Genomic DNA, 24,917 nt, shown 5'->3' with positions numbered 1-24,917 from the left:
TCCACAGCAAAACTCTGGGAATATATTAAATGTAATTATCACAATGCTTGCAAAAGAATGCACTCCAATTTAGTGAATTTGTGTAGCTCGTTTCAGGCTGGGTGCAGATAAGGAGTGAATAATTTTGCATTACTAAAATGGTCAGCATTATTAAATACTAGCTTGGACTGCCAGCATGGTGCAGGGGTTAGAGTGTCGAGCTAGGATTTGGGAGACCCAGGTTCGAATCCCAACTCTGCCATGGAAGCACGCAGAGTGATCTTGGGCCAGTCACACACTCTCAGCTTAACCTGCCTCATAGGGTTGTTGTAAGGATAAAACAGAGGAGAGTAGAATGATGTACGTCATTTTAGGTTCCCATTGGGGAAAAGGAAGGGGACATAAATGAAGCAAATAAACTAATGTCCCTGAACTGGATACCTCAGAGTAGCCCAGTCTCATCAGATCCAGTGTGGTGTACTGGTTAAGAGTGGTGGTTTGGAGCACTGGACGCTGATCTGGAGAACCAGGTTTGATTCCCTACTCCTCCACATGAGTGGCGGATGCTAATCTGGTGAACTGAATTTGTTTCCCCACTCCTACACACGAAGCCAGCTGGGTGACCTTGGGCTGGTCACAGCTCTCTTAGAGTTCTCTCAGCCCCACCTACCTCACAGGGTGTCTGTTGTGGGGAGGGGAAGGGAAGTTAATTGTAAGCCAGTTTGAGTCTCCCTTAAGTGGTAGCAAAAGTTGGTATATAAAAAACCAACTCTTCTTCATCATCTTAGAAGCTAAGCAGGATAAGCCCTGGTTAGTATTTGGATGAGAGACCACCAGGGAAGTCCAGGTTCGATATGCTGAGACAGGCAATGGCAAACCACCTCTATATGTCTCTTGCCTTAAAAACCTTATGGGGTCACCACAAGTGGGTTGCTACTTTACAACAACAACAACAACAACAACAACAAAAGAACACAAAAATTAAATGAAAAGAAACTATTTGAAATTGTAGCCTGATTAAATAAGTTTCTGTAGAATTTTTTCTTTATTACATCAAAAAAATTAAAAAATAATATCTAGCTTGAATGTTGTTTGTTACTTATTGTAGTGAATGTCTTCACAGGAAATCAGAACAACAATTTCATCTACTTGTTATTTGTATATTGAAGAATCCTATGAAACAAGCTTACATCCGGATTCCTGTTTTCTTGTCATTGTTATTCCTTACTCATCATTATCTTTGTCATCATTCCTCAGTCACTGTTATGTTTGAATTGGATTTGAATGTCGCTGTTATTTCTCAGTCAGTTTTTGAACTGCATTTGTTCCTTGTTCCTGTATATTCTTTGGCAAGTATTGCAACAATCACATTTAAGATATGCATAGCATTTGCTCCAGCATTGCATATTTTTCAAAGTAATACAATAGACTTCAACCTAGGACCATAATGTTTATCTTCATGACATTGAGGAGGAGGAGGAGGAGGAGGAGGAGGAAGAGGAGGAGGAGGAGGAGGAGGAGGAGGAGGAGGAGGAGAAGAAGAAGAAGAAGAAGAAGAAGAAGAAGAAGAAGAAAGAGTTGGTTTTTATATGCCGATTTTTTTCTACCTTTTCAGGAGAATCAATCCGGCTTACAATCACCTTCCCTTCCCCTCCCCACAACAGACACCCTGTGAGGTAGGTGGGGCTGAGAGTTCGGAGAGAACTGTGACTGGCCCAAGGTCACCCAGCTGGCTTCATGTGTAGGAGTGGGGAAACCAACCCAGTTCACCAGATTAGCCTCCACCACTCATGTGGAGGAGTGGGGAATCAAACCCGGTTCTCCAGATCAAACTCCACCACTCCAAACCACCACTCTTAAACAAACACCAAGCCACATCCCACTGGGTTTGGTTCTTACCTGTATCATCTTTGGTTCCATAAAGCACAATGAAGACGTTGGAGTCTGTCCCACCATGCTTCTTGTCCCCCGTTTTCACAGTCACGGTGTATGTAGTGGACTGAGCTGTCAAAAAGAAGAATTTCTTTTGGGAAGGGTGGCTTTTGAGTGAATGTGAGTGGTACTTCTTCTCCTGTGACTGGGTAATTTTATGGGACTTGGGAATCAAAATAAAACAAAACTTTTATTACCGTATTTTTTGCACCATAAGATGCACTTTTTTCCTCCTCAAAAGCGAAGGGAAATGTCTGTGCGTCTTATGGAGTGAATGTGTGTGAATCCGGCCCCCAGGGAGAAGGGCAAAGCTGCGAGAGGCCCTGGGAGCCACGGCCGACCCCCGGCCACTGCAGCCCAGTGCAGAGCCGGCGCACCCCAGGAGCCAGCTAGGAAGCCACCAGCCAGCTGGGGGGCAGAGGCCCCTCCCAGCAGCCGCCCAGCACAGCGGGAGCCCAGTGCGGAGCCCACGTGCCCCGGGAGCTGGCTTTAAAGCCGCCAGCCAGCTGGGGGGCGGGAGGCCCCTCCCAGCCGCCCAGCGCACCAGCAGCGGGGTGTGAAGCCGGGCCGCCCCGGGAGCCAGCTGAGACGCCACCAGCCAGCAGGGGGCCGGAGGCCCCTCCCAGCCGCCCAGCGCAGCCTTGGGACCGGGAAGTGCTGGGGGGAGGTTAAACTCCTCCTCACTGCCATCCCAGGCAGCGCAGAGCACTTTCAAGACCCCCCGCCTGCCTTTTCCCGCTGTTAAAGACCGCCCCGCCCAGTTTCCTGGGACTTGGGAAGTGGGGCGGTGGGTCTTTAAACTGCTCTGTGCTGCCTGCCCAGGCAGCATGGAGCAGTTTAAAGACCGCCCCGCCCAATTTCCTGGGACTCCAAGGAAACCGGGCGGGCGGTCTTTAAAGGCAGGAAAAGGCAGGCGGGGGGTCTTGAAAGTGCTCTGCGCTGCCTGGGATGGCAGCGTAGAGGAGTTTAAAGACCCCCCACCGGGCTTTAACCTCCCCCCGCGCTTCCCGGTCCTGAGGCTCATCATAAGAGAAGATGATGCTGTCATTGTTACGCTCTGTGGCTCAGCAATTAACCAGGAAGCCGCCACATCAGAGGGGACAGACGGGCTGAGCTTGATGAGCTGTCCTTTCCCAGCAATCATTACTTATAAGTAACGTTTGCCGTGACACTTGATGAGGAGAAACAGGATCTCTGCCAAAGGATTGTCCAAAAGCACGGTGCCAGTGAGGCCTGACGGGGGAGAGGCTGATTGAAATTATAGGAAAAACTGGCATGTGTTTTGGAAGCAATGTTGAGTTCTCAAGGTTTGGGGGCGGAGGGTAAGGTCTGAGGTACCCTTTTTGGAAAATCTTGGAGGAACAGAAGAAACACCATTGCACGGGGCCAAACTAGACATGGCAGTGTCCATGGGTCTGACCTGTGGGTGCTGTCACCTCTAGTTTGGCCCACCTCTAGTTTGGCCCACTGATTGTGACAAGGGTGCCTAGGTTTGCCAGGCCTCCCACCAATTGCTACTGTTGCCCGCTGCCACTCTGAGCAGCAGTAGGAGAACACCTGGAAGTGACAATGGGTAACTCTCGGAATCACTGGAAACTCTATGGTTTTACCAGGCAGTGATGAGTGACGTTGGCAATGTCACCAACTTCACATGCTCCCCCATGACCTTGCCCCACCAAACCTCCTGCTGGTTGCCAAGCTTGGCAATCTTAGGGGTGCCTGGAGAGGGGGGTGTTTGCGGAGGATCTGATGTCACTTCTGGGTGATGCTGTAGGCTGCCTTCACTACTCTCTATGGTCTTTACCACAGACACCAGAGGAAATTTCGAAGCAAACAAGCTCAGGTGATCAAAAGTTACCCTCCAGATATATATAATCTATATTAAACAATAAATAGTAGAAGATAAAAAATAGGTGTAGTAGCTGGGAGAAAGTTTTAATATAGATAGGGTTGCCAGGCCCCTCTTTGCCACCAATGGGAGGGTTTGGGGGCGGAGCCTGAGGAGGGTGGGGTTTGGGGAGGGGAGGGACTTCAATGCCAGAGTCCAATTGCCAAAGTGGTCATTTTCTCCAGGTGAACTTATCTCTATCGGCTTGAGATCAGTTGTAATAGCAGGAGATCTCCAGCTAGTACCTGGAGGTTGGCAACCCTAACCAGTTTGCGTGTGGAGGAGTGGGGAAACCAACCCGGTTGTCCAGATTAGAGTCTGCTGGTCATGTGGAGGAGTGGGGGATCGAACCTCATTCTCCATATTAGAGTCCACCACTCCTAACCAACCACACCATGATTTGACATGTTGTAAACCCATTGAGTGTCCCTACAAAAGAGACTGGAAGAGATGTGGTTGTTACACTTCATTAATGATGAGAGATGTCCCCATTTCCAACCTCCCAATTTCAACCTAACAGGGACTGACTCATGAAAGTTTATACTGGAAATTTTATACAGGAATAAACTCTGTTACATGTCAAATTTTCCATTAGGGGAAGGGCCGTGGCTCAGTGGTAGAGCCTCTGCTTGGCTTGCAGAAGGTCCCAGGTTCAATCCCCAGCATCTCCAGTTAAAGGGACTAGGCCAGGAGGTGATGTGAAAGACCTCTGCCTGAGACCCTGGAGAGCCGCTGCCAGTCTGAGTAGACAATACTGACTTTGATGGACCAAGGGTCTGATTCAGTATAAAGCAGCTTCATGTGTGTTCATGTGTAGTGTTAAATGTTCCATTAATGCAGAGGATGCCCCTTTTCTATGCTATAATGTTTGAAGGCCTCCAAACACGGGGCAGAGCCAGTCGTGCTGGTCCTGAAAGAAAATCGGAATTTCCTCCATCTCAGCAGTTGCTCTGGCTTCATTTTCAGGATTAGTAGGGAAGAAATAAAAGTGGCCAATGGCCAACCTTTCTGCTCCAGGCCAAGCGTCGCTGCAGAACTGGAACTGTTTGGATCCTTCTTCACAAACGCTTCGGCCACCGGCACCAGTTCTCGCGCTACCTGCCCGTCGTCCTCTTCCACAGCCAACCATCTCTGACATGGGAAATAACATCTGCAAGAATAAAACTAATGAGTCGTGTGCCTTTGCAAAATCTGGTGAAAATCCTTCTCCAAAAAAAGAGACCTCTGCAGTTCGAGATGAAGGGGACTCCGCTGTTGGACCTCCAGAGAATCTGAATGTCAATCAAAGAGCAGACGCTGTTGAAGAATCTCCAAAGGAAAAAAAGGGGGGGGAGAATGCGAACCCAGAGCCAATCTTTGATTTGGGCCCCTTAGTGCTGGGCTTTTCCACATTTTCATTTTTCTCGCTTCCTCAATTAAGTCAATCCATCTTACACTGGTTCTTCCTCTTTTCCTGCTGCCTTGGACTTTTCCTAGCATGAGTTTTCATTTATTGGCAGTCCTAACTGGAGTTTTTAAACTGTGACCTTTTATGTGTTTTTATCATCGTTGTTTTATTTATATTGCAAGGGACCTTGGATTCCGCAAGCAAGAAAGGCGACAAATAAATGTTTTTTAAATAAATAAAAATAAATAAATTGTCTTACGTGGTTTCTTCCTTGGTGTCGATAATCTCGACTCTCTCCAGGAACCAAGCTGGATTGCTTCCAGAGTTGTCATGTCGGATACGTAACTTCTTTAGCTCTCCAAGGTCGACGGCTTTGACAGTGAATATATCCACCTGCAGAACAGCAAGAACGAATTACAGTCCTGTACGTTTGTAAAAGAGCTGATGCTTTGAACTCTGTATTCCCCAACGTTGTAAGTGTTTTAATATCTGTCAGTTCTGCATTAGAGATGAAACTGTTTTCCCCCTCCAAATACTTCTCATCTGAGAAGGATGGTTTCACATATTCATCCAACAATTTCTGAAATTTCAATATTTTAATGAATATTCAACATTTTTAATGAATATTCACGATGTATTTAATTCCAGTAATAAATACTAGATCAGGGGTTCTCAACAAGGGGGGAATTCCCCCCGGGGGGAATTTTCAGGTTACGGGGGGGGCGGAATTGGGACCACTATTCAGCCAAGTGTGATGTCCTGTAGATTATGTACAATCTGCAAAATTGTAGTTTGTTTTTAATTTAATCTTCAATAAAGTTTATGATTATTTTGGGAAGGGGGGATTATATTCTGAACAATGGTGAAAGGGGGAATGGCGCAAAAAAGGTTGAGAACCACTGTACTAAATAGTGATTGATGGTGGATATGCAGTAAAGGTAAAGGTAGTGCCCTGTGTAGGGAGAAAAAAGCATAGAATAGCCCAATCTCGTCAGATCTCGGAAGCTAAGCTGGGTCAACCCTGGTTAGCATGTGGATGGGAGCCCACTGAGGAATAGGAGGGTTGCTATGCAGAGGAAGGCAACAGCAAAACACCTCTGTTAGTCTCTTGCCTTGAAAACCCCATAAGGGGTCGCCATAAGTTGGCTGCGACTTGACGGTGCTTTACACACACAATGTCCTGTGCAAGGACCAGCTCATTACTGACCCATGGGATAACATCACATCACGATGTTTACTAAGCAGACTATGTTTATGGGGTGGTTTGCCATTGCCTCCCCCAGTTGTGTACACTTTACCCCCAGCAAGCTGCGTACTCATTTTGTCGGCCTCGGAAGGATGGAAGGCTGAGTCAACCTTGAGCCGGCTACCTGGAACCGACTTCTGTCGGGATCGAACTCAGGTTGTGAGCAGAGCTTGGACTGCAGTACTGCAGCTTACCGCTCTGCGCCATAGGGATATGCAATACTTTTCTATATTTTACAAACAAGCAGCATATACAGTTTCATATTTAATTGAGACCTGATATTGCTAAGAAGACCATAAAACATTTAAACTTCAAATTGTGGAGATAAAATTTTCATGTTCAGAATTTGTTGGAAATTTCACAATTGAACTTTGAATAGTAAAATGGAAAATACTGACAAATGTTGAATCATTGCAAATAAAAATGTGTGGGTCTGCCGTCGAGTCACAGCTGACTTATGGTGACCCCGTAGGGTTTTCAAGGCATGAGACGTTCGGAGATGGTTTGCCGTTGCCTACTTCCACATGGGCTGAGAGAGTTCGCAGAGAACTGTGACCGGCCCAAGGTGTCAGCTAGGGCTTCTGTCCCCCACCCAGCATCTGCACCACAATGGAGACCCGCCCAGGATAATCGCTAGTATGATACCAGGTCCCGCAGAACAATGCCGGGGAGACCTGGAGATCATCTAGCTAATTCATGCGTTAATTCCTTGTATGCGTTTTCAATTAGTAGTTACCGGCAGTTACCTTCTGTATTATTTCCTTGTATCTGAACTATCAAGACAGCTCTGCTGCACCTCGTCCTTTTGTGTTAGACCCTGAACATAATCATTCCTATTGTATGTACCCTATAAATGTACTGGTGTTTCCCCACATCTGTATTCTAGCCTTATGTTTCTATGGACTTACTGAACCCGCTGGCTTTCTTAATAAAACTTTCAAACTCGCGACTATGTCTGGAGTGAAGTTCCTTATGAGAGAAACGCAACGAGGTACTGTAGTGTGACATAAGATCACCCAGCAGGCTTCATGTAGAGGAGTGTGGAACTGAACTGGTTCTCCAGATTAGAGTTCACTGCTCTTAACCACTACACCATGCTGCCTCTCTAACAGAAACACAGAAACATAGAGCAGGACCTCAAGGGTCACCTAGTTCCTCCAGTGACTCCCTGCTCTATGCCAGCTTTGCTTCCACCCAGCCTTGCACAAATTATACAGAAGAGGGAGAAATTAACCATGATTTTTTAAAACTTTTGTTTTGCAGAATGCTGTGGGGGTTCCCCCCCACCCCCATCACCTTCACACATATACCAAAACATCAGTGCAGATCTTTGCCTTGCACCAAATTACATGTTGGAGTAAAGTGGCTGGAACTTCAGATGTGTAATTGGTTGTAAAAATGTTCACAATTATTGTGCAAGTGTGTGTGTGTGTGTGTGTGTGTGTGTGTGTATGTACCCTCAAGTCACAGCTGACTTATAGTGACTCCATAGAGTTTTCAAGGCAGGAGACGTTCGGGGTGGTTTGCCCTTTCCCGCCTCCACTTCCCAACCCTGGTATTTCTTGGAGGTCGCCTATCCGAATACTAACCAGGGCCGACCCTGCTTAGCTTCTGAGCTCTGATGAGATCAGGCTAGCCTGGGACTATCCAGGTCAGGGAATCTGTAAATACATATTCATTTTTACTCTTTGCTAATTTTTTAACCATTGATATACTTTTGTTCTTAAAGGTGTCCTCCTGATAAGGACCACCTCTGCTTAGAACATGTTGCCTCTCTTGGTTTTCTTCAGGGTGATGGTTCTTTGGTCTGTATCCAGCAAATGTGATGCTCTTACCTGATCCTTCTCAAACTTGTTCATGTGGTCTGAGCGCTTCAGGTGACGTTCCCCGGTGTCTCCCCTTTCCCCGTAGATGGCCACGTAAACATTTGCGTCTGTCCCCGCACCCGTCACAGACCCGGTGATGACATGGACTTCATAGACGTTTGCTGGGGAAATTAAATCATAATCAGATATTCATTCACTTAATTCTTTCCGTGGGAGGAATCCATGTTCCTCCAGTTAGGGGGGCTCAGACTCATCAAGGACGATTTTGGCACACAGTCTTACAGCATGAATTAAAATTTTACTCACCTCCATTCTTTAAATCATGCTTTTAATGTGTATAGCTACATTCTGGGTCCACTATTAATGGTCTTTGCCACCTCATAAGAACATAAGAAAGGCCCTGCTGGATCAGACCAAGGCCCATCAAGTCCAGCAGGCTGTTCACACAGTGGCCAACCAGGTGCCTCTAGGAAGCCCACAAACAAGACGACTGCAGCAGCACCATCCTGCCTGTGTTCCACTGCACCCAAAATACTAGGCATGCTCCTCTGATACTAGAGAGAATAGGTATGCAGCATGACTACTATCCATTCTAACTAATAGCCATGAATACCCCCTTCCTCCATAAATATGTCCACTCCCCTCTTCAAGCCCTCCAAGCTGGCAGCTATCACCACATCCTGGGGCAGGGAGTTCCACAATTTAACTATGCGTTCTGTGAAAAAATACTTCCTTTTATCTGTTTTGAATCTATCACCCTTCAGCTTCAGCAGATGACCCCACGTTCTAGTATTATGGGAGAGGGAGAAAAACTCTCTCCAAACCATGCATAACTTTATAGACCTCTATCATGTCTCCCCTCAGCCGCCTTCTTTCCAAGCTAAACAGCCCTAAGCGTCTTAACCGCTCCCCATAGGACAGTTGCTCTAGTCCCCTAATCATTTTGGTTGCTCTTTTCTGCACCTTCTCAAGCTCTGTAATATCCTTGTTTAGGTGTGGTGACCAGAACTGTACACAGTATTCCAAGTGTGGTCTCACCATAGATTTGTACAAGGCCAGTATGATATCAGCAGTTTTATTCTCTATTCTTCGTCTAATTATGGCCAGCATGGAATTTGCCTTTTTTACAGCAGCCGCACACTGGGTTGACATCTTCATTGAGCTATCCACTACCACCCAAGATCCCTTTCTTAGTCTGTTGCTGCCAGCACAGATCCCATCAGTGTATATGTGAAGTTGGGATTTTTTGCCCCAATATGCATCACTTTACTTACATTGAATCTCATTTGCCATTTTAATGCCATTCTTCCAGGATGCAGAGATCCTTCTGGAGCTCTTCACAGTCTGATTTTGTTTTAACCACCCTAAATAATTTGGTGTCATCTGCAAACTTGGCTACGTCACTGTTTAACCCCAACTCCAGGTCATTGATGAACAGGTTGAAAAGCACCGGTCCCAACACAGATCCCTGAGGCACCCCACTGCTCACATCCCGCCATTGTGAGAACTGGCCATTGATTCCTACTCTCTGCTTCCTATTTTTCAGCCAGCTCTCAATCCATAAGAGGACTTGTCCTCTTATCCCATGACTATGAAGTTTGCTTAGCAGTCTTTGGTGGGGGACTTTGTCAAAAGCTTTTTGGAAATCCAAATACACAATATCCACAGGCTCATTCCTGTCCACATGCTTACTGACGCTTTCAAAGAACTCGAATAGGTTAGTGAGACAGGACCTACCCTTACAGAAGCCATGTTGGGTTTTGCCTAGCGGACCTTGCCCTTCTATATGCTTGACAATAATAATGCTTTCCACCAATTTACCCAGAACAGACGTTAAGCTAACTGGCCTGTGATTTCCTGGGTCCCCCCTGGAACCTTTCTTATAAATGGGTGTTACATTGGCCGTTCTCCAGTCCACAGAGGCTGATCGAAGGGCATATTCCCATCTGAGTTCTTCGCTCCCCCAAATTACTTTGTCTGGAGCAGGGGTGTCAAATGCAATTGTTATGAGGGCCAGATATAACATAAATGTCACTTGGTGGGGGCTGAGCCATGCCTCGCCTGCCCAGATCAGGAGTGGAGGGGGCTGGCTGCCTCAGCTGACTCGCGGACCAGATAAGAGCTCTCAATGGGCCGGATCTGGCCCCCAGGCCTTATGTTTGACACCCCTGGTTTAGAGTGACTCCAGAGATTAGTTCTGTAGTTCCATGACAGCTGATATAAATAGTTCAGTCTTGGGTCTTAACCTTTTGTGGGACCTCCCAATGTTTTGTTATTTTTTCCTGTGATGGTTTTCCCCCGTGTCGCCCACTACCCATTCTCGAAACCCGAAAAGCGCCCGCAGGTTCAACAAGATTCAGGACCCCTGCCTAAAACTAAACATTTTTGAGTGTTCCTTCAATGTTAATTTCAAAAAAAGTATGCCTCAACTCTCAGAAAACTGGGAGACGCTGTTTAAGCTTTGCACAGATTTCTACCTCTTCACTAAGCTCCTGACACAGTGGCCATATTCCCAGAAAAGTAGGTATAATGGGACACATTTAGAAGCAAACAAGCTCAGGTGATCAAAAGTTACTCTCCAGATACATATAATCTATAGTAAACAATAAATACTAGAGGATAAAAAATAGGTGTGATAGCTGGGAGAAAGGTTTAATACAGATAGGGTTGCCAGGTCTTTCTTGCCATCAGCAGGAGGTATTTGGGGTAGAGTCTGAGAAGGGTGGGATTTGGGGAGGGGAGGGACTTCAACGCTATAGAGTCCAATGGCCAAAGCAGCCATTTTCTCCAGGGGAACTGATCTCTGTCGGCTGGAGATCAATTGTAATAGCAGGAGATCTTCAGCTACTATCTGGAGGTTGGCAACCCTAAATACAGATGTTTAAGAAAGTTAACATAATTTTAATAGTTAGTTTTAAATGATATATATTAGAACATAAGGAGAAATATAGATAATATTATAATATGATATCTTGGAAAGTAGTAAGAATTGTTGGAATAGTTGGTCAGTTTAGGAGATAGTTAAGCTCATCTGCTATGTTGTGTTATGTTAGATTGTAGTTAGGTTATATGTTAAGATGTATGTTTTGTTTTATGTGTACGTTAATATAATTTTAGTGAATTTTAGTTGATTAAATATTAGTCAAGAATTTTAACCGGGTATTGTTTTTTAAAAAATCTATGTAATCTTTTATCTTATGTACAGATGATACAAATGTAATCTTTTATCTTATATATAGATGATACAAATGTTTTCCTGGCGTATGCTGTACTAATAAATCTGATTCTGAATGTAATTTTAAAATAAAAAAAGATTATAAAATAAAAGTTACCCTCCAGTTCCGATCCCTCCTCCGGCATCAGCTCCACCACCAGTTCCCGGTCTTCTTCATCGCTGGCCAGCCAGCGGTGGGCTGCAAACTCGTAAGTCTCAATGGTGCCTTCCATCGAGGGCAGCTCATTTTCCTCCTCGTCGCCAGACTTCTTTTTCTTCTTCTTTTTCTTCTTCTCTTCCTTGGTGGCAAACTTCTTAATGCTGACTGTTTCCAAGTACCAGCCATCCCCAATGCCACTCCCATCGTGGCCAATCCGGATCTTGTAGATCTTGCCAACGTCGGCTGCCTCTATCTTTAATATAACGATAATTATTGTTACTTAAGCTTTCTTTATATCTTATGCTTTAGAGCAGGGGTGCCATGGTGCCTGCCAGCACCTTTCCAGGTGACCACCAATTGTTCTTAGAAAGTGGGTGGGATCAGGTGGGACTAGGGTTGCCAACCTCCAAGTATTAGCTGGAGATCTCCTGCTATTACAATTGATTTCCAGCCGATAGAGATCAGTTCACCTGGAGAAAATGGCCGCTTTGGCAACTGGACTCTATGGCACTGAAGTCCCTCTCCTCCCCAAGCCTCACCCTCCTCTGGCTCCACCCCAAAAACCTCCCGCTGGTGGCAAAGAGGGACCTGGCAACCCTAGGTGGGACACTTGCTCAGGAGGGTTTCTGATTTGCTACCGGAGATCTGACTGGCTACGCAGATTAAAAAAAGTTTTTTTCTGCAGCAGCTGCTGCCACATAGTTGGTTTTATTCTCACTCACTACTCTTCCCCAGTGTATTTTTTAAAAAATTACCCCTCTTCTCCACCGTGCCTGAGCTTCCTCTGTGCAGTTGGCTCCCCTCCTGTGGCAACCATTTTGTGGATGGCTCTGCCTCCTGTGACTGCCATTTTGTGGCTGTTCCCTAGGGTTGCCAGTTGGGTGGTTTTGGTGGACAATTGCCCACCAATCCACCCAGCCACTCTGGAGTGGCAATCGTGTGTGTGCATGGGCACATGCATGCGATGACGTCACTTCTGGCTTTACTTCCAGAAGCGCAGCATCGCCGTGGCTGATTTACCACTGAAGCCCCAGAAATTGGGGGTTTGTGTGTTACATCTCTGAATCAGACCATCAGTCCATTTAGTCAGACTTGCAATGGCTCAACAGAGTGTCAGGCAGAGGTCTTCCACATCACCTACTCCCTGGTCCTTTTAACTGGAGTTGCCGCGGGTTGAACCAGGGACCCTCCTCATGCCAAGCAGATACTCTACCACTGAGGCATGACCCCTCCCACACAATCTTGTATGTGCTTGTGTTATATTTCAGAGCTTTTGGGATCGATTTCTTATGTCACTTGGTCGGGCTGGGCCATGCCTTGCCAGCCCAGACCAAGGGTGTGTGTGTGGATGCCTCGGCTGGCTTGTGGGCTGGATAAAAGCTCTCAAGGGGCCGGATCCAGCCTGCAGGCCTTATGTTTGACACCCCTGCCTTAGAGGAACAGGATCTGAAGTCCCACCTAATTTCAATGTCTCGCAAAGATTCAGTTGCACAACATTGGTAGGAAAGGAAAAGCTAGCCCCAAGCTTTACAGTGAAAACCCTTTCTACCAGTGTACCTTGAAGAGCTCTGTTGCTCCCCTCTCGTAGTTGTTTGACCTGTTCTGCAAAATCAGCACCTCCGTTTTCCCGAGTTCCCCATACATCTGCATGAAGATGTTGGCATTGGTGCCTGCATTCCGCACGTCGCCAGTCACTACAACCACCTCATAATTTATCACTATATTCAATGCAGAGGAAGAAACAAACAAATGATGGTATTATGGAAATTAAGATGGTTTTCAGATGCTGCAGAATTCTACACCCAAAGATTGAAAATGTCACAGTTGGCATAAAATCAGGCATTTAAAAAAACACCCTGAGATAGGGATGGTTGAAGATTCCCTACATTGTTTTATTTCAATCTTGTCTAGGCAATGTTTTCTTGAGCACAGAAAATGCATAAAATATGGCAGTAGGTGATGATCTCCTGAGAACCTCAGCAATTACTTTTATATCAGGTTTATAGTCCTAATGATTGTGAAGATATTAATGAAAGCATGCTGAAATCTCAGAAGCCAGAAGGCTGAAAAATGGTCACAGAAGGTTGGAGAGGGAGTTTTAGTGTCCTGAATAGCTCCGTGCTCTTTTCCATCATTGGCAGCTATAGGGTGAGAGAGAGGGAGGGAAGAAGAAGTAGAGTTGGTTTTTATATGCCGACTTTCTCTACCACTTAAGGAGAAATCAAACCGGCTTACAATCACCTTCCCTTCTCCTCCCCACAACAGACACCTTGTGAGGTAGGTGGGGCTGAGAGAATTCGGAGAGAACTGTGACTGGCCCAAGGTTGCCCAGCTGGCTTCAAGTGGTGGAGTGGGGAATCAAACCCAGTTCTCCAGATTAGAGTCCACCGCTCTTAACCACTACACCACACTGGATTATCTTTCTCTACTTCCAGTCGAGGCAAACCAAACGAGCTGTTCCTTCATTCCTTTTTCTCACCCCAAATTCTAACCTAATCACCAAGAAAGCGCTGGGCGTCTCTTACGTATTTCGATCGGTATGATCTCGCTCGGGTAGACCTCTATCTCCACCTTCCCGTCGGCTTCATTTTTGTCAAGCCACCGGTTGCAAGGGAAATTGTACTGCAGGCCGTGGACTGGAATGTTAACCTGAACACTGCCAAGATGCCAGCCAGCCTGGAGCCCAACGTTGTCATGCCCGATCAGGAGCCGTTTGATCTTGAGAAACAAAAGGGCAGAGAGAGTTTGTGTGTGTTATGAAGGAATGACATTTATTTTAAATCGTGTAGAACTAGGGATGGAAAAAAACCAGGCCTGGGGATTTGGGTGGCAAGAAGGCACACAGGGATAAGTAGTCCAACTAAGCACTGAAAAGGACTGGGTAGCAGCTAAGACTGAGCAGCCAGCCCAGTATCAGCAGCTTTATAGAAACAGATGGCTGCTTATAAAACTTGATCTCTTCTGGGACAGTATCAGCAGTACAACCTCCAACCAAGGGTGGTGGTGCAGAATAACAGGAAGGAAGTCTGGCTCCTCTACTTCCTATCCTGGAAACATCCCAAATTTAGTAATGTTAAAGTTCATGTTAATAATCACTCTTTCCCTAGCAAGGGATTTTGTTAGGGTTGCTAGGTCCCCCCCTTGCCACAGGTGCTAGCTTTTTTGTGGTGGGGCTGGGGGGGTGATTAGCGCAATAACGTCACTTCTGGGTTTACCCCAGAAGCAAAGGGGACGATGTACCACATTTCTCCAAAAATATTTCCAACAAGTTTTTGGAGGACTGGACTAGGGTGTCGTCATCACTTCCGGGGTAAACCTGTAAGTGACATTAATCGCACCCCTTCAGCTGGCCAGCTTCCAGCAGCCCCCTTAATTGGTGGGCAATTGCCCACCATTACCTGGTATCTGGCAACCCTAGATTTTGTACATCAAAAAGTCATTATAAATTCTGAAATTGAAATGAAAATCGTCAGCTTGCTTGGTTAAAAGGCACCCACCAATTTTAACCATGATGTATTTTGAGGGTTAAATGGGAAAAAATGTATTAAGCCTGGTTAAACAACAAAGTTTTAACCCATTTCCTTAAATTGAGATAGTGGATGGATAACTGAGGTACCACTAAAGAAAGGACTTATCTCTGGTGGCCAACCAACTCTCATCAGGAGATGAGGCCTCAGTAGACAATCTTAACTCATCGGGGGGGCAGGTTCATACAGATGCAAATGGTCTTTTTAACACTCTGGTCCTAGATATTGCTTTCATTAAATTTCCTCTAGTTTGAAAAGCCATGGTGGTGGGGGGAGGCATTTTGAAGTCAATCTGACAACGCTTAAGCGGACCTTCACGATACAAAGGCCATGAAATCACTCCTTGTAATGACTTCAATCCAGATTTGCACTCCCTTTCATACCTTTCCAATGTCCCTTGTGTCTAGAGTAAAGATATCGATCCGGCCACGTTCAAAGTAATCTTCCAAGTCATTATCGGAAACCAAGAGAAACTCTTTTTTAGTGTCTCCTTTTTCTCCATACATCTTGATCAAAACCTTGGAATCCGAGCTGGCTCCAGGGACATCTCCAGTCTTTATGCTGATGTGGTAACCGACATCTACAGAGATATTAACATGTGTATACAAGGGCATAACAAGTCACCGTCCCCACGCTTTATCGAGGATCAAAGTAGAGGGAGACCCGTGGGAAACAGAGAAGGCAGGCAATGATATCTGGTTCAGAATACTGAGTTAGGGCAAATAGGAAAGGGAGATTTAATCTACAACTACTAGTTGCTTAGAATTAAAAAGGTAAAGTTCCTCTGTGCAAGCACCGGGTCATTCCTGACCCATGGGGTGACGTCACATCCCGACGTTTTCTAGGCAGACTTTGTTTATGGGGTGGTTTGCCAGTGCCTTCCCCAGTCATCTACACTTTACTCCCAGCAAGTTGGGTACTCATTTTACCGACCTCGGGAGGATGGAAGGCTGAGTCAACCTTGAGCCGGACTCCATTTCTGGACCCTCCCTTGGACTCCCCCATTTCTCCTGAAGTCTCCTCTAGTCTTCTTACTGTCACCAGGACCATTACATGTTAGGGTTTTTATTCAGTCCTGCTAGAAAATATTGATTTTAATATAATATAAGGTATGAGATTTAGATATGGGGCCATCTTTTAATAGGGTTACCAGGTCCCTCTTCTCCACTGGTGGGAGGTTTTTGGGACAGAGCCTGAGGAGGGCGGAGTTTGGGGAGGGCCATTTTCTCCAGGTGAACTCATCTCTATCGGCTGGAGATCAGTTGCAATAGCAACCTTATCTTTTATAATACATTGATATCAATACAGATATCCCAATACATCCCATATCCGGACTGATCTGAATATGGGGCCCTTTGAGCCGGCATGCAGGCAGATCCATTCTGCCTGCTTTCAGCGTTTCCTTTCACTTAAAAAAAAAAATACAGTGTACTCTGTATCAAAGGTGGAGACTGAAAGCCTGCCATTGTTAGTTTGTTAGTTGTTAGTTGTTGCTCTTGTTTAACAGCTGGTGCAGATATTCTGGTGAGATATCTTCACCTTTGCTTTCTGATAGTTCAATGTACATAAAATTATTAAAAATATTGTTTAAAATTACTTTCAGGTGATGTGAATAAAGTGTATATAAAACATGGATTTGGGTCCCATTCCAAAAACATCTTATTATGTATATGTGAAAAATCCAAAATACAGACCACTTCTGGTCCCAAGCAGTCCGGATAAGGGATACTCAACCTGTATTGAGATTGATTGGTATATATTTTTGTATTTTCTTATTCAATTTACTTTTATATTTATTGTATTAATATTTATTGTTGTAAGCCGCCCTACACCTGGCCTAGGCCAGGAAAGAACAGGATATAAATCCAATAAAATAAAATAAATAATAAACAATAAGCTGCCTCAGAAAATAGGAGCTCCATATATACACAGTATCCCCTTCCCCTCCATCATCTACAGGTCAAGTCAGCTGAGATGTCAGGAGCCTTGTGCCCACATTCAGATTCACGAACATGGTATGCACATGTAGGGAAGTGGGACTGTGCCTGATGGTTGTGAAATGTCTATTACAGAGGTCACCAGTGTGATGCCCATGGGTGTCACAGCACCCACCAACACCTTCCATGGTGCCTTCCAAGTGCTTTTAGAGCAGGGGTGTCAAACATGAGATCCGGAGGCCAGATGCAGCCCCTTGAGAGCTCTTATCCGGCCCGTGAGTGAGCCAAGGCAGCCACACACACACTCCACTCTCATTCTGGGCTGGCAAGGCATGGCCAGGCCAAACCAGCCCTCGTAACAATTGAGTTCAACACCTGTGTTTTAGAGAGTCAGTGGGACCAGGCAGGGTTCCTGTCCAGCAGGGCTTCTGATTGCCCATTAGGGATCTGACCGGCTGTGCAGATTAAAATAATGTCGCTTTGGTGGCAGCAGTTATAACTGTGTTGGTTTTATTCTCTCTCTCTCTCCCATACCTCTTTCCCCAGAGTATTTTTAAAAAATTACTCCTCTTGTTCCCTGCACTTGGGCTTCTCCTGTGCGTGTGTGTGGCTCCATTTCTTGGGCAGCCATTTTGTTAGGGTTACCAACCTCCAGGTACTAGCTGGCGATCTCCCACTATTACAACTGATCTCCAGACGATAGAGATCGGTTCACCTGGAGAAAATGGCTGCTTTGGCAATTGGACTCTATGGCATTGAAGTCCCTCCCATCCCAAAACCCCGCCCTCCTCAGGCTCCACCCCAACAACCTCCTGCCAGTGGTGAAGAGGGACCTGGCAACCCTACATTTGGTGGTTGTGCCCACCACCTATGTCAGAATTCCAAAGGTGCCCAAAGGCTCAAAAAGGTTGGAGACCCTGGTCTATTGTGATGATGTCAGGGCACAGAGGAAGATGAATTACGGGACTGAAAAGGAAAGCCTGATATGAGGTTATCTTTTGGGGTGGTAGCCCCAGCTTTTTACGTTAATGTGTAATTCTGTCCTTACTCTGCACCAATGATTCTTAATGGGGTGATCTACAAATATTGGGGCACGTTCAGAAATTTGGGCAGCGATTGGGTGAGGAAGGGACCATATGGTGTGAGTACAACACCCCTATGTAGATCTGCAAGATAATGGAAAAAAGAACAAACATAGCAAGGGAGTTGATTAGAGCTAATGAGCAAACCTTAGCAACAGTAAAGGGATCTTCCACACTTTCATTTTTGTTGCTTTTATGTGCCTATATTGCTTCATTTCCCCCCTTTTCTGCATGCATTTTGCTCCCTCACTTTCATATTACATAGCTGTATCTCCAGTATACTTCCCTTCAGAGAAATAAGCTGGACATAACAGTGATGTAATATCGAAGCGGCTACTAGAGGGAGAAAAACACTTGCAGGAAAGAACTCTCCCTCCCTCAAAGCAACAGGGGCACACAAGCAACGAAAATGAGAGTGCAGAAGAGCCCCAAGACTCAAAGACAGAGCTCCTCCCCATTCTAAGCCAGGAGCCCCGATACAGTTCAGAAAAAGGGACAGATTAAAATAATGTTTTCCCACAAACGGAAAAGGAATAGTATAGCCCAAGGGATTCAGCAAAAACTGAACAAACTCACTTTCCAGAATATACGATTTCCCCTCCGGCACTAACTCCCGAATAATCAGGCCATCGTCCTCGTTTTTGTCAAACCATCTGGTTGGCAAACAAAAGTTTGGTTATCTGCTAATACCGACCGTTTGTGAGAAAGTTTACCAAAATCCAGGAAAGCACAATGCGTATGGAAAGACAGCGCTGTGTGTTTAGAGACGTCGTTGGGGGGAATCTAGAACAAAGGGCCTGATTCAACCTCTTTGCAAGTTCCCTCTGCTGTGATTTATAAGAACTCAAAAGTGTTAACTGGTGGTCCATCTAGCCTGGTGCTCTCTGAGCTGAGCAGCAGTTCTCGACTATAGTGAAAAGGAATCAAGAGGGAAGGAGGAGCAAATCCCTCAACCAAACACTCCTAGCTCCAATCTGCTCGCAAGGATTAGCATCTCCTCCCACACAGTGAAGGATCACCAAAGAGTCACGCCGTAGGAACTGTAGCATGCAGTGGCAACAAGTACTTATATATATACAATAATAATGATAAAATTGTAAATACTGTATAATGAGACTTTTATAACAGCAAAGGAAACATGGTGCAACCCAAAAAGTTTTTCCCCCAGATATTGAAAATACGAGCTTGACTACATGACAAGCAGCATTAAAATAATGTTATCTATGGATGGGCTGTACCATTTCAAACTGCAGGAGGGGGATCTAATGACGGAATGCTCCATCACATACAGCTGGCAAGCCAGGGAAGAGGCTAGCCTCGAGCTCTTCTCCTCAACTGGTTTGGCTTGTATAGGGCTTTCTTTTTAATATGGCAGAGATTTCATATATTTAATCTCCCCCCTACGATCCAAAGTGGCGCAGTCCAGCAGGAGATAAACCCCATAAATCTGCTAGCCATGTGTTCTAGCCCTAGAATGAAGAAGAGCCAGAACCTTGCCAAAAAAAACCCAGCAGAATAGGCAACATGGAAAACCAACTAGATTCAAGTCCTTAGGGACAAACCAGATTTTTGAGGTATAATGTTTTGAGGTATCCGACAAAGGGAGTTTTGACTCTCAAAAGCTTATACTCCGAAAATCTGGTTGGTCTCTAAGGTGCTACTGGACTCCAATCTAACTGTTCTAGTGCAGACCAAAATGGCTGAAATTATCTTCATGGAAAATCAAGGGGTCTTTATGTTTATCATTCCACTTCCCTTGCTGAACAGTCGCTAGCTGCCGAAAACTCACTGGCAGATGTTCTCTAACCAGTATTCTTCCCTTCTTTTTGGGTGTACATATTGAAATTCTCATTGTCCGTATATTGATTTCTTAACCATCCCAGTCTACAGAAGAGCCTTCTTTTTAGCAAGATTCAATGAATTACCCACAGCCATTTTGAGTGGGCGCTATTCTAAAAAGCCCTACCCCGGGTGTCTATGTGGATGTGGAACTGGTTCTATCAAAACCATGGAGCATGTTTTATTTTATTGTGAAAGATATAAGCACTTAAGAACACAGCTGATCAATCCATTAATTCCTGATAAAGCCATGCCTGTAGCTAGTAAGTTACAATTCCTGTTGGGTGGTTGTGATTCAGCTATCACAGTTCCAGTAGTGAAATTTGATTTGGGCTTATTTGAATTTAAGAGACATAAGGATAAGCTAAAGAACATATACACAATTAAATGAATTATATAAAATAAAATAATTTTTAAAATTCTGCCCAACAGTTCAGTGAGGTTAGCTTACAGCCTATTTGCTAGGAGCGGTACCATTAAAGGAAAGGCAGTATTCTCCCCTTTCACTTCCTAAAAGATGTGGCCACACAAGGTCTCCGGAGAGGTTTGGAGGCCAGTGAAGCATCTTCCGCTCGAGTCTAGGATCAGGCATGATAATCCTCTGCTGTGATGGATGAGAAGTCTTGTGACAGAGATAAAGAAGTCAGAACCACCTCCACTTTGAGGAACAAGGCCAAGAATGGAACCAAGTGTGAATTGTAAGGAAGATACAAGAAGAAGTGACCTGGATCCTTTGTGCCTTAAGAAAGGGAGTCTTCAAAGGCACTGGTTTTTAATTTTACCTTGACACAACCAGTCCTGAGTACTTGTGTACCACGCAGTCCTTGATGCTGGTTCAGGGTTCCCATCCTGGGACCAGGGTCCAACGACTAGAGGATAAGTCATCACAACGGTAAAGACATCTTGCCACATGGGTAACACATCGATGGAAAAGCTCCCTGAGATGATGCCCTTGATCCCATCGCTCACCTGGTAGCCATGAGGATTCAAAGCCATGCTTTCAAGGCGGCAGTCGGCGATGCCAGTAGGCGCAGATTAAATCTGAACCGTGACATTCTGCAAGCCGTCTGGCCTGCCGCTAGCAGATAGGCTGGTGTTGATGGAAGCTGGAGATCCCACACCAGGAAGATGGCATGGTCCAAAACTTTGTGTGTGGGAATAGATGAATAGCCACTACTACTTGCATGAGGAGACAGCATAATCAGAAAATATCCACTGAAACAAAACCTTTACCCATCAATGGCCTGGTATCCTGAATAAAGATGGTGGTGGTTGAAACGAGCACAAAAGATCGCCATGTACCAAAAGAAAAAGGAAGAGTGACAGAAGGGATGGATAAAGGTCCTTATCTACTCATGTCAGATTGAATAAGACCCCCTCTCCACACGCACACACACACACCCAAATTAGACTCCTCTTGTTTTCTGTCATTTGGAAACTTTTTAAGAAGAAGAAGAGCTGGTTTTTATATACCGTCTACCACTTAAGGAAGAATCAAACCGGCTTACATTCACCTTCCCTTCCCCTCCCCACAACAGACACCCTGTGAGGTAAGTGGGGCTGAGAGAGCTGTGACCAGCCCAAGGTCACCCAGCTGGCTTCATGTGGAGGAGTGGGGAAACCAACCCAGTTCACCAGATTAGCCCCCGCTGCTCATGTGGAGGAGAGGGGAATCAAACCCGGTTCTCCAGGTCAGAGTCCACCACTCCAAACCACCGCTCTTAACCACGACACCACGCTGGCTCTCATTACATTAGCATTAACACTTTCCCATTTGGGTCCCCATTACACTCAGGGCCACTCACCACAGAAAGGTTTTTTCTGGGCTATCTCTGTGGTGAGTGTAAGATCCACACCGGCCCTGAGAGAGAGAGACCTATTGGCTATAGTCCAGTCAAATGTGTATCCTGAAGAAATAAGCCTCTCAAAGCCAAAAAAAAAGCAAGCATTTGGAAGCCTTCCATGACCAGCAGGACTGGAATGGGGGAGCCCTCCAAAATCGGCAGGTCATGGAGAGAGGTGGTTTTCCTTCAGAATGGAGGAGGATGCAGTAGCCGCGTACCTTCGTCTTCAAATTTCTCAAGAGCCCATGACGTGACCGTCACACGGAAGGCAGCCTTTTTGTCTGGCTGCTTCCATGGCAGGCAGTCATGGGACACTTCCATCTGACTCGGATAAAGAGGTTCAAGGACAGCAGAGCACATTTCCCTAAGAGACAACAATCTCGCTTGGTCAGTGGAGAACAGGATAATCCTTCAGTGGAACAATGACTCTGTTGCGCGTGGCCACAAGCGCATGAAATTGGTTCGTATCCAAGGTTGTATCCCTTTCTGTTCTCTCGGGTTTTTTGTGTGAGAGAAGGAAAAGGGAAAGAAAATGCCTAATAAATAGTTGAAACAAGAGTTTTGGATTTAACCCCTTTCCCAAATTGCGATACAAAATTTCCCAAAGCTATCGCCCTTATTTTGAAAGCGTCTGTACTAACTACCAGAGAAGATAATGTTCAGATAACCTTGCCTTTTAGTATTTGTACTCATGGAGGGCAGGAGTAATTGTAGAAAGAAAAGTATCTGAGCATGGAACTGGGGTGCTTTTAATGAGCATAGGAGGGTTTTTTTTGTTTTTTTTTAAATTGCTATTGAAGATGTTAATGTCTCCATTACAAGTCTGAAATCATACTGGTTGTGTATGAATTCCGCCTTGCGGTGACTTCAGTGGATTTGCCTCAGGAAAGTGTTAGCTTGCAGTCTTATGGAGTAAGCGCCACTGAACACAGCAGGTCTTACTTCTGAACAAACATGATTGGGATTGCCCCACACAATGTTGTGTCAATGGCAGCCATTGCCAAATGAACCAATGCGCATCACCTTGGGACCTGAAGCCTCCAAACAAGAAGGCAGACTGGGCTCATGCGTGCTTTTCAGGACAATTCTGTATTCAGTATAGGGTTGCCAGGTCCCTCTTCACCACTGGCGGGAGGTTATTGGGGCAGAGCCTGAGGAACGTGGGGTTTGGGGAGGGGAGGGACTTCAATGCCATAGAATCCAATGGCCAAAGCGGCCATTTCCTCCAGGAGAACTGATCTCTTATCGGCTGGAGATCAGTTGTAATAGCAGATCTCCAGCTAGTACCTGGAGGTTGGCAACCCTATTTCAGTAGCAGCCCTCCCACTGGGCAAAAAAGATGTGGTTCTTACAGTCTGGGCCTTCACGCTGATGTACGTGATGGGATTGTGTTCCCGTTTTTTGCAGTGTTGTATTGCCGGCCTGCATAATGGCAAGGGAAATTACAGATTGATCCTGATGTGGATGATGTGAAAAGGAAACCCAAATTATGGCTTTATTGGGCAGGACGCATTCTCGTTTTTTCATGGCCACTGGACTGAAAGGGGGAAAGGAAAGAATACATGTCTGTAATTTTGCCCCCCAAAATAATTGCCAAGTGCTTACAGGTGAGGGACCATTCCTCCTTTTGCAAGGGTCATATGTCTCCCCTTGCACGCTGGGTTCTGCAGGCTTTGGCCACTCTGGATGACCTATTTTCAAGAGACCCTCAAGATTCACATGGGAATGTGAAAATTAAGACCTTGTATTCGCAAAGTACAAAGACTCTGGAGTACCTCCACTTTACGGCCCCATCCTTCAGTCCAACTAAGAAGTAAGTCCCATTTAATTAGAATAAGATTTTCTTCCCCATGAGCAGGACTGCCTGATCGAGCCAGTTGACAGAGCACTGCAGAGCCTATTCATTTCTAGTACCTGTAGCAGGGGAAGTCCACAGCCTCACTCTCTGGCTGTCCATCTTGCCTCACTATCACTTTGCCAAGGTACCAGCCACTGCTTCCTCCTCTGCCGTCATGCCCTATCCTCACCCTTCTCACCTGCTTCAGGTCGACCGCTTCAATGATGAACTCGTCGATCTTTGGTGGAAGGAGAGGAAAAAAAGGAAAGTGTTAAGGAGGAGGACAGGAAGGTCAACAAACACAGGCACGTCATGCCAAGAAAGTAGGGTTGCCAACCACCATGTGTTTTCATATCAGAGCCGAGTACTATTACTTTATCTAATCTACTTTATAGTATTGGTGAATTCTTGCTTGTGTAACCACCAGGTATATGGCACTGAAGTACCTCCCTTCCCCAAACCCCGCCCTCCTGAGGCTCCACCCCAAAAACCTCCCGCCAGTGGCGAAGAGGGACCTGGCAACCCTACAAGATAGGGGCAAGCAAGCAAGGCATGGACCTGAGGAAATCAGGTTCAAGTCCTATCTCTTCCACCATCTCAACAGGGGTGTCAGACATACAGCCCACAGGCTGGATCTGGCCCCTTGAGAGCTCCTATCTGGCCCGCAAGCCAGCTGAGGCAGCCACCCTCCCCACTCTCGATCTGGGCTGGCGAGGCCTCGTAACAACTGGGTTCGACACCCCTGCCCTACAACAAGCAAGACTCCCTCAGTTCCACCATTTGTAAAACGTATGGAACGTGGGCCCACCTCATAAGGATGGTGGACGGTCATAAACACAGAGCAATTCTTTACAAAAACGGCAATGGGATTTGTCACAGGAATCAATGAGACAAGGACCAGAAAACACGTTGTATGGTGAAAATCAATGATGGAAATCTGAGGGAAACCAACTGGGCCCAAAGGCCAGAAGAGCGATAATCTTTTACTCTGCACCACCTCAAATCTGTTGGGTGGAGGAAAAGGTATTCCTGTCCTGTGCTACCTTCATAGACTTGCAGTCTGCTTTCATCTTAATCAACTGAGACAGGCCGTGGCTTAAACCAGTACATACTAATGAAGACAAATTATTATTCTTATTAGCTAAGCAACACATGCGAAAGGCCAACTAGGGAAGAACAGTCAGCTGACAGTTGACATGTGGGCCCCAGAGGATATTCA

General features: G+C 45.7%; 1 protein-coding gene across 1 annotated transcript in view; it reads right to left on the bottom strand.

Annotated features, from left to right (window-relative positions):
- The window catches only part of LOXHD1 (lipoxygenase homology PLAT domains 1), a 170,337-nt gene that overhangs the window by 74,579 nt on the left and 70,841 nt on the right, over nt 1–24,917 (bottom strand). The window contains exons 15-24 of the mRNA XM_056849078.1: nt 23,776–23,936; nt 18,755–18,831; nt 15,543–15,739; nt 14,158–14,350; nt 13,190–13,350; nt 11,591–11,885; nt 8,268–8,419; nt 5,446–5,579; nt 4,804–4,949; nt 1,879–1,983 (exon numbers count right to left, since the gene is read on the bottom strand). Coding sequence (XP_056705056.1) covers nt 1,879–1,983; nt 4,804–4,949; nt 5,446–5,579; nt 8,268–8,419; nt 11,591–11,885; nt 13,190–13,350; nt 14,158–14,350; nt 15,543–15,739; nt 18,755–18,831; nt 23,776–23,936 — 1,621 coding nt within the window. The remainder of the gene's footprint in view (nt 1–1,878; nt 1,984–4,803; nt 4,950–5,445; nt 5,580–8,267; nt 8,420–11,590; nt 11,886–13,189; nt 13,351–14,157; nt 14,351–15,542; nt 15,740–18,754; nt 18,832–23,775; nt 23,937–24,917) is intronic.

The sequence above is a fragment of the Euleptes europaea genome, chromosome 4, assembly GCF_029931775.1.
Source record: "Euleptes europaea isolate rEulEur1 chromosome 4, rEulEur1.hap1, whole genome shotgun sequence".
Taxonomy (NCBI): Eukaryota; Metazoa; Chordata; class Lepidosauria; order Squamata; family Sphaerodactylidae; genus Euleptes; species Euleptes europaea.
Note: the sequence above shows the minus strand (reverse complement) of the source record. Positions and strands in the feature narration are given on the sequence as shown.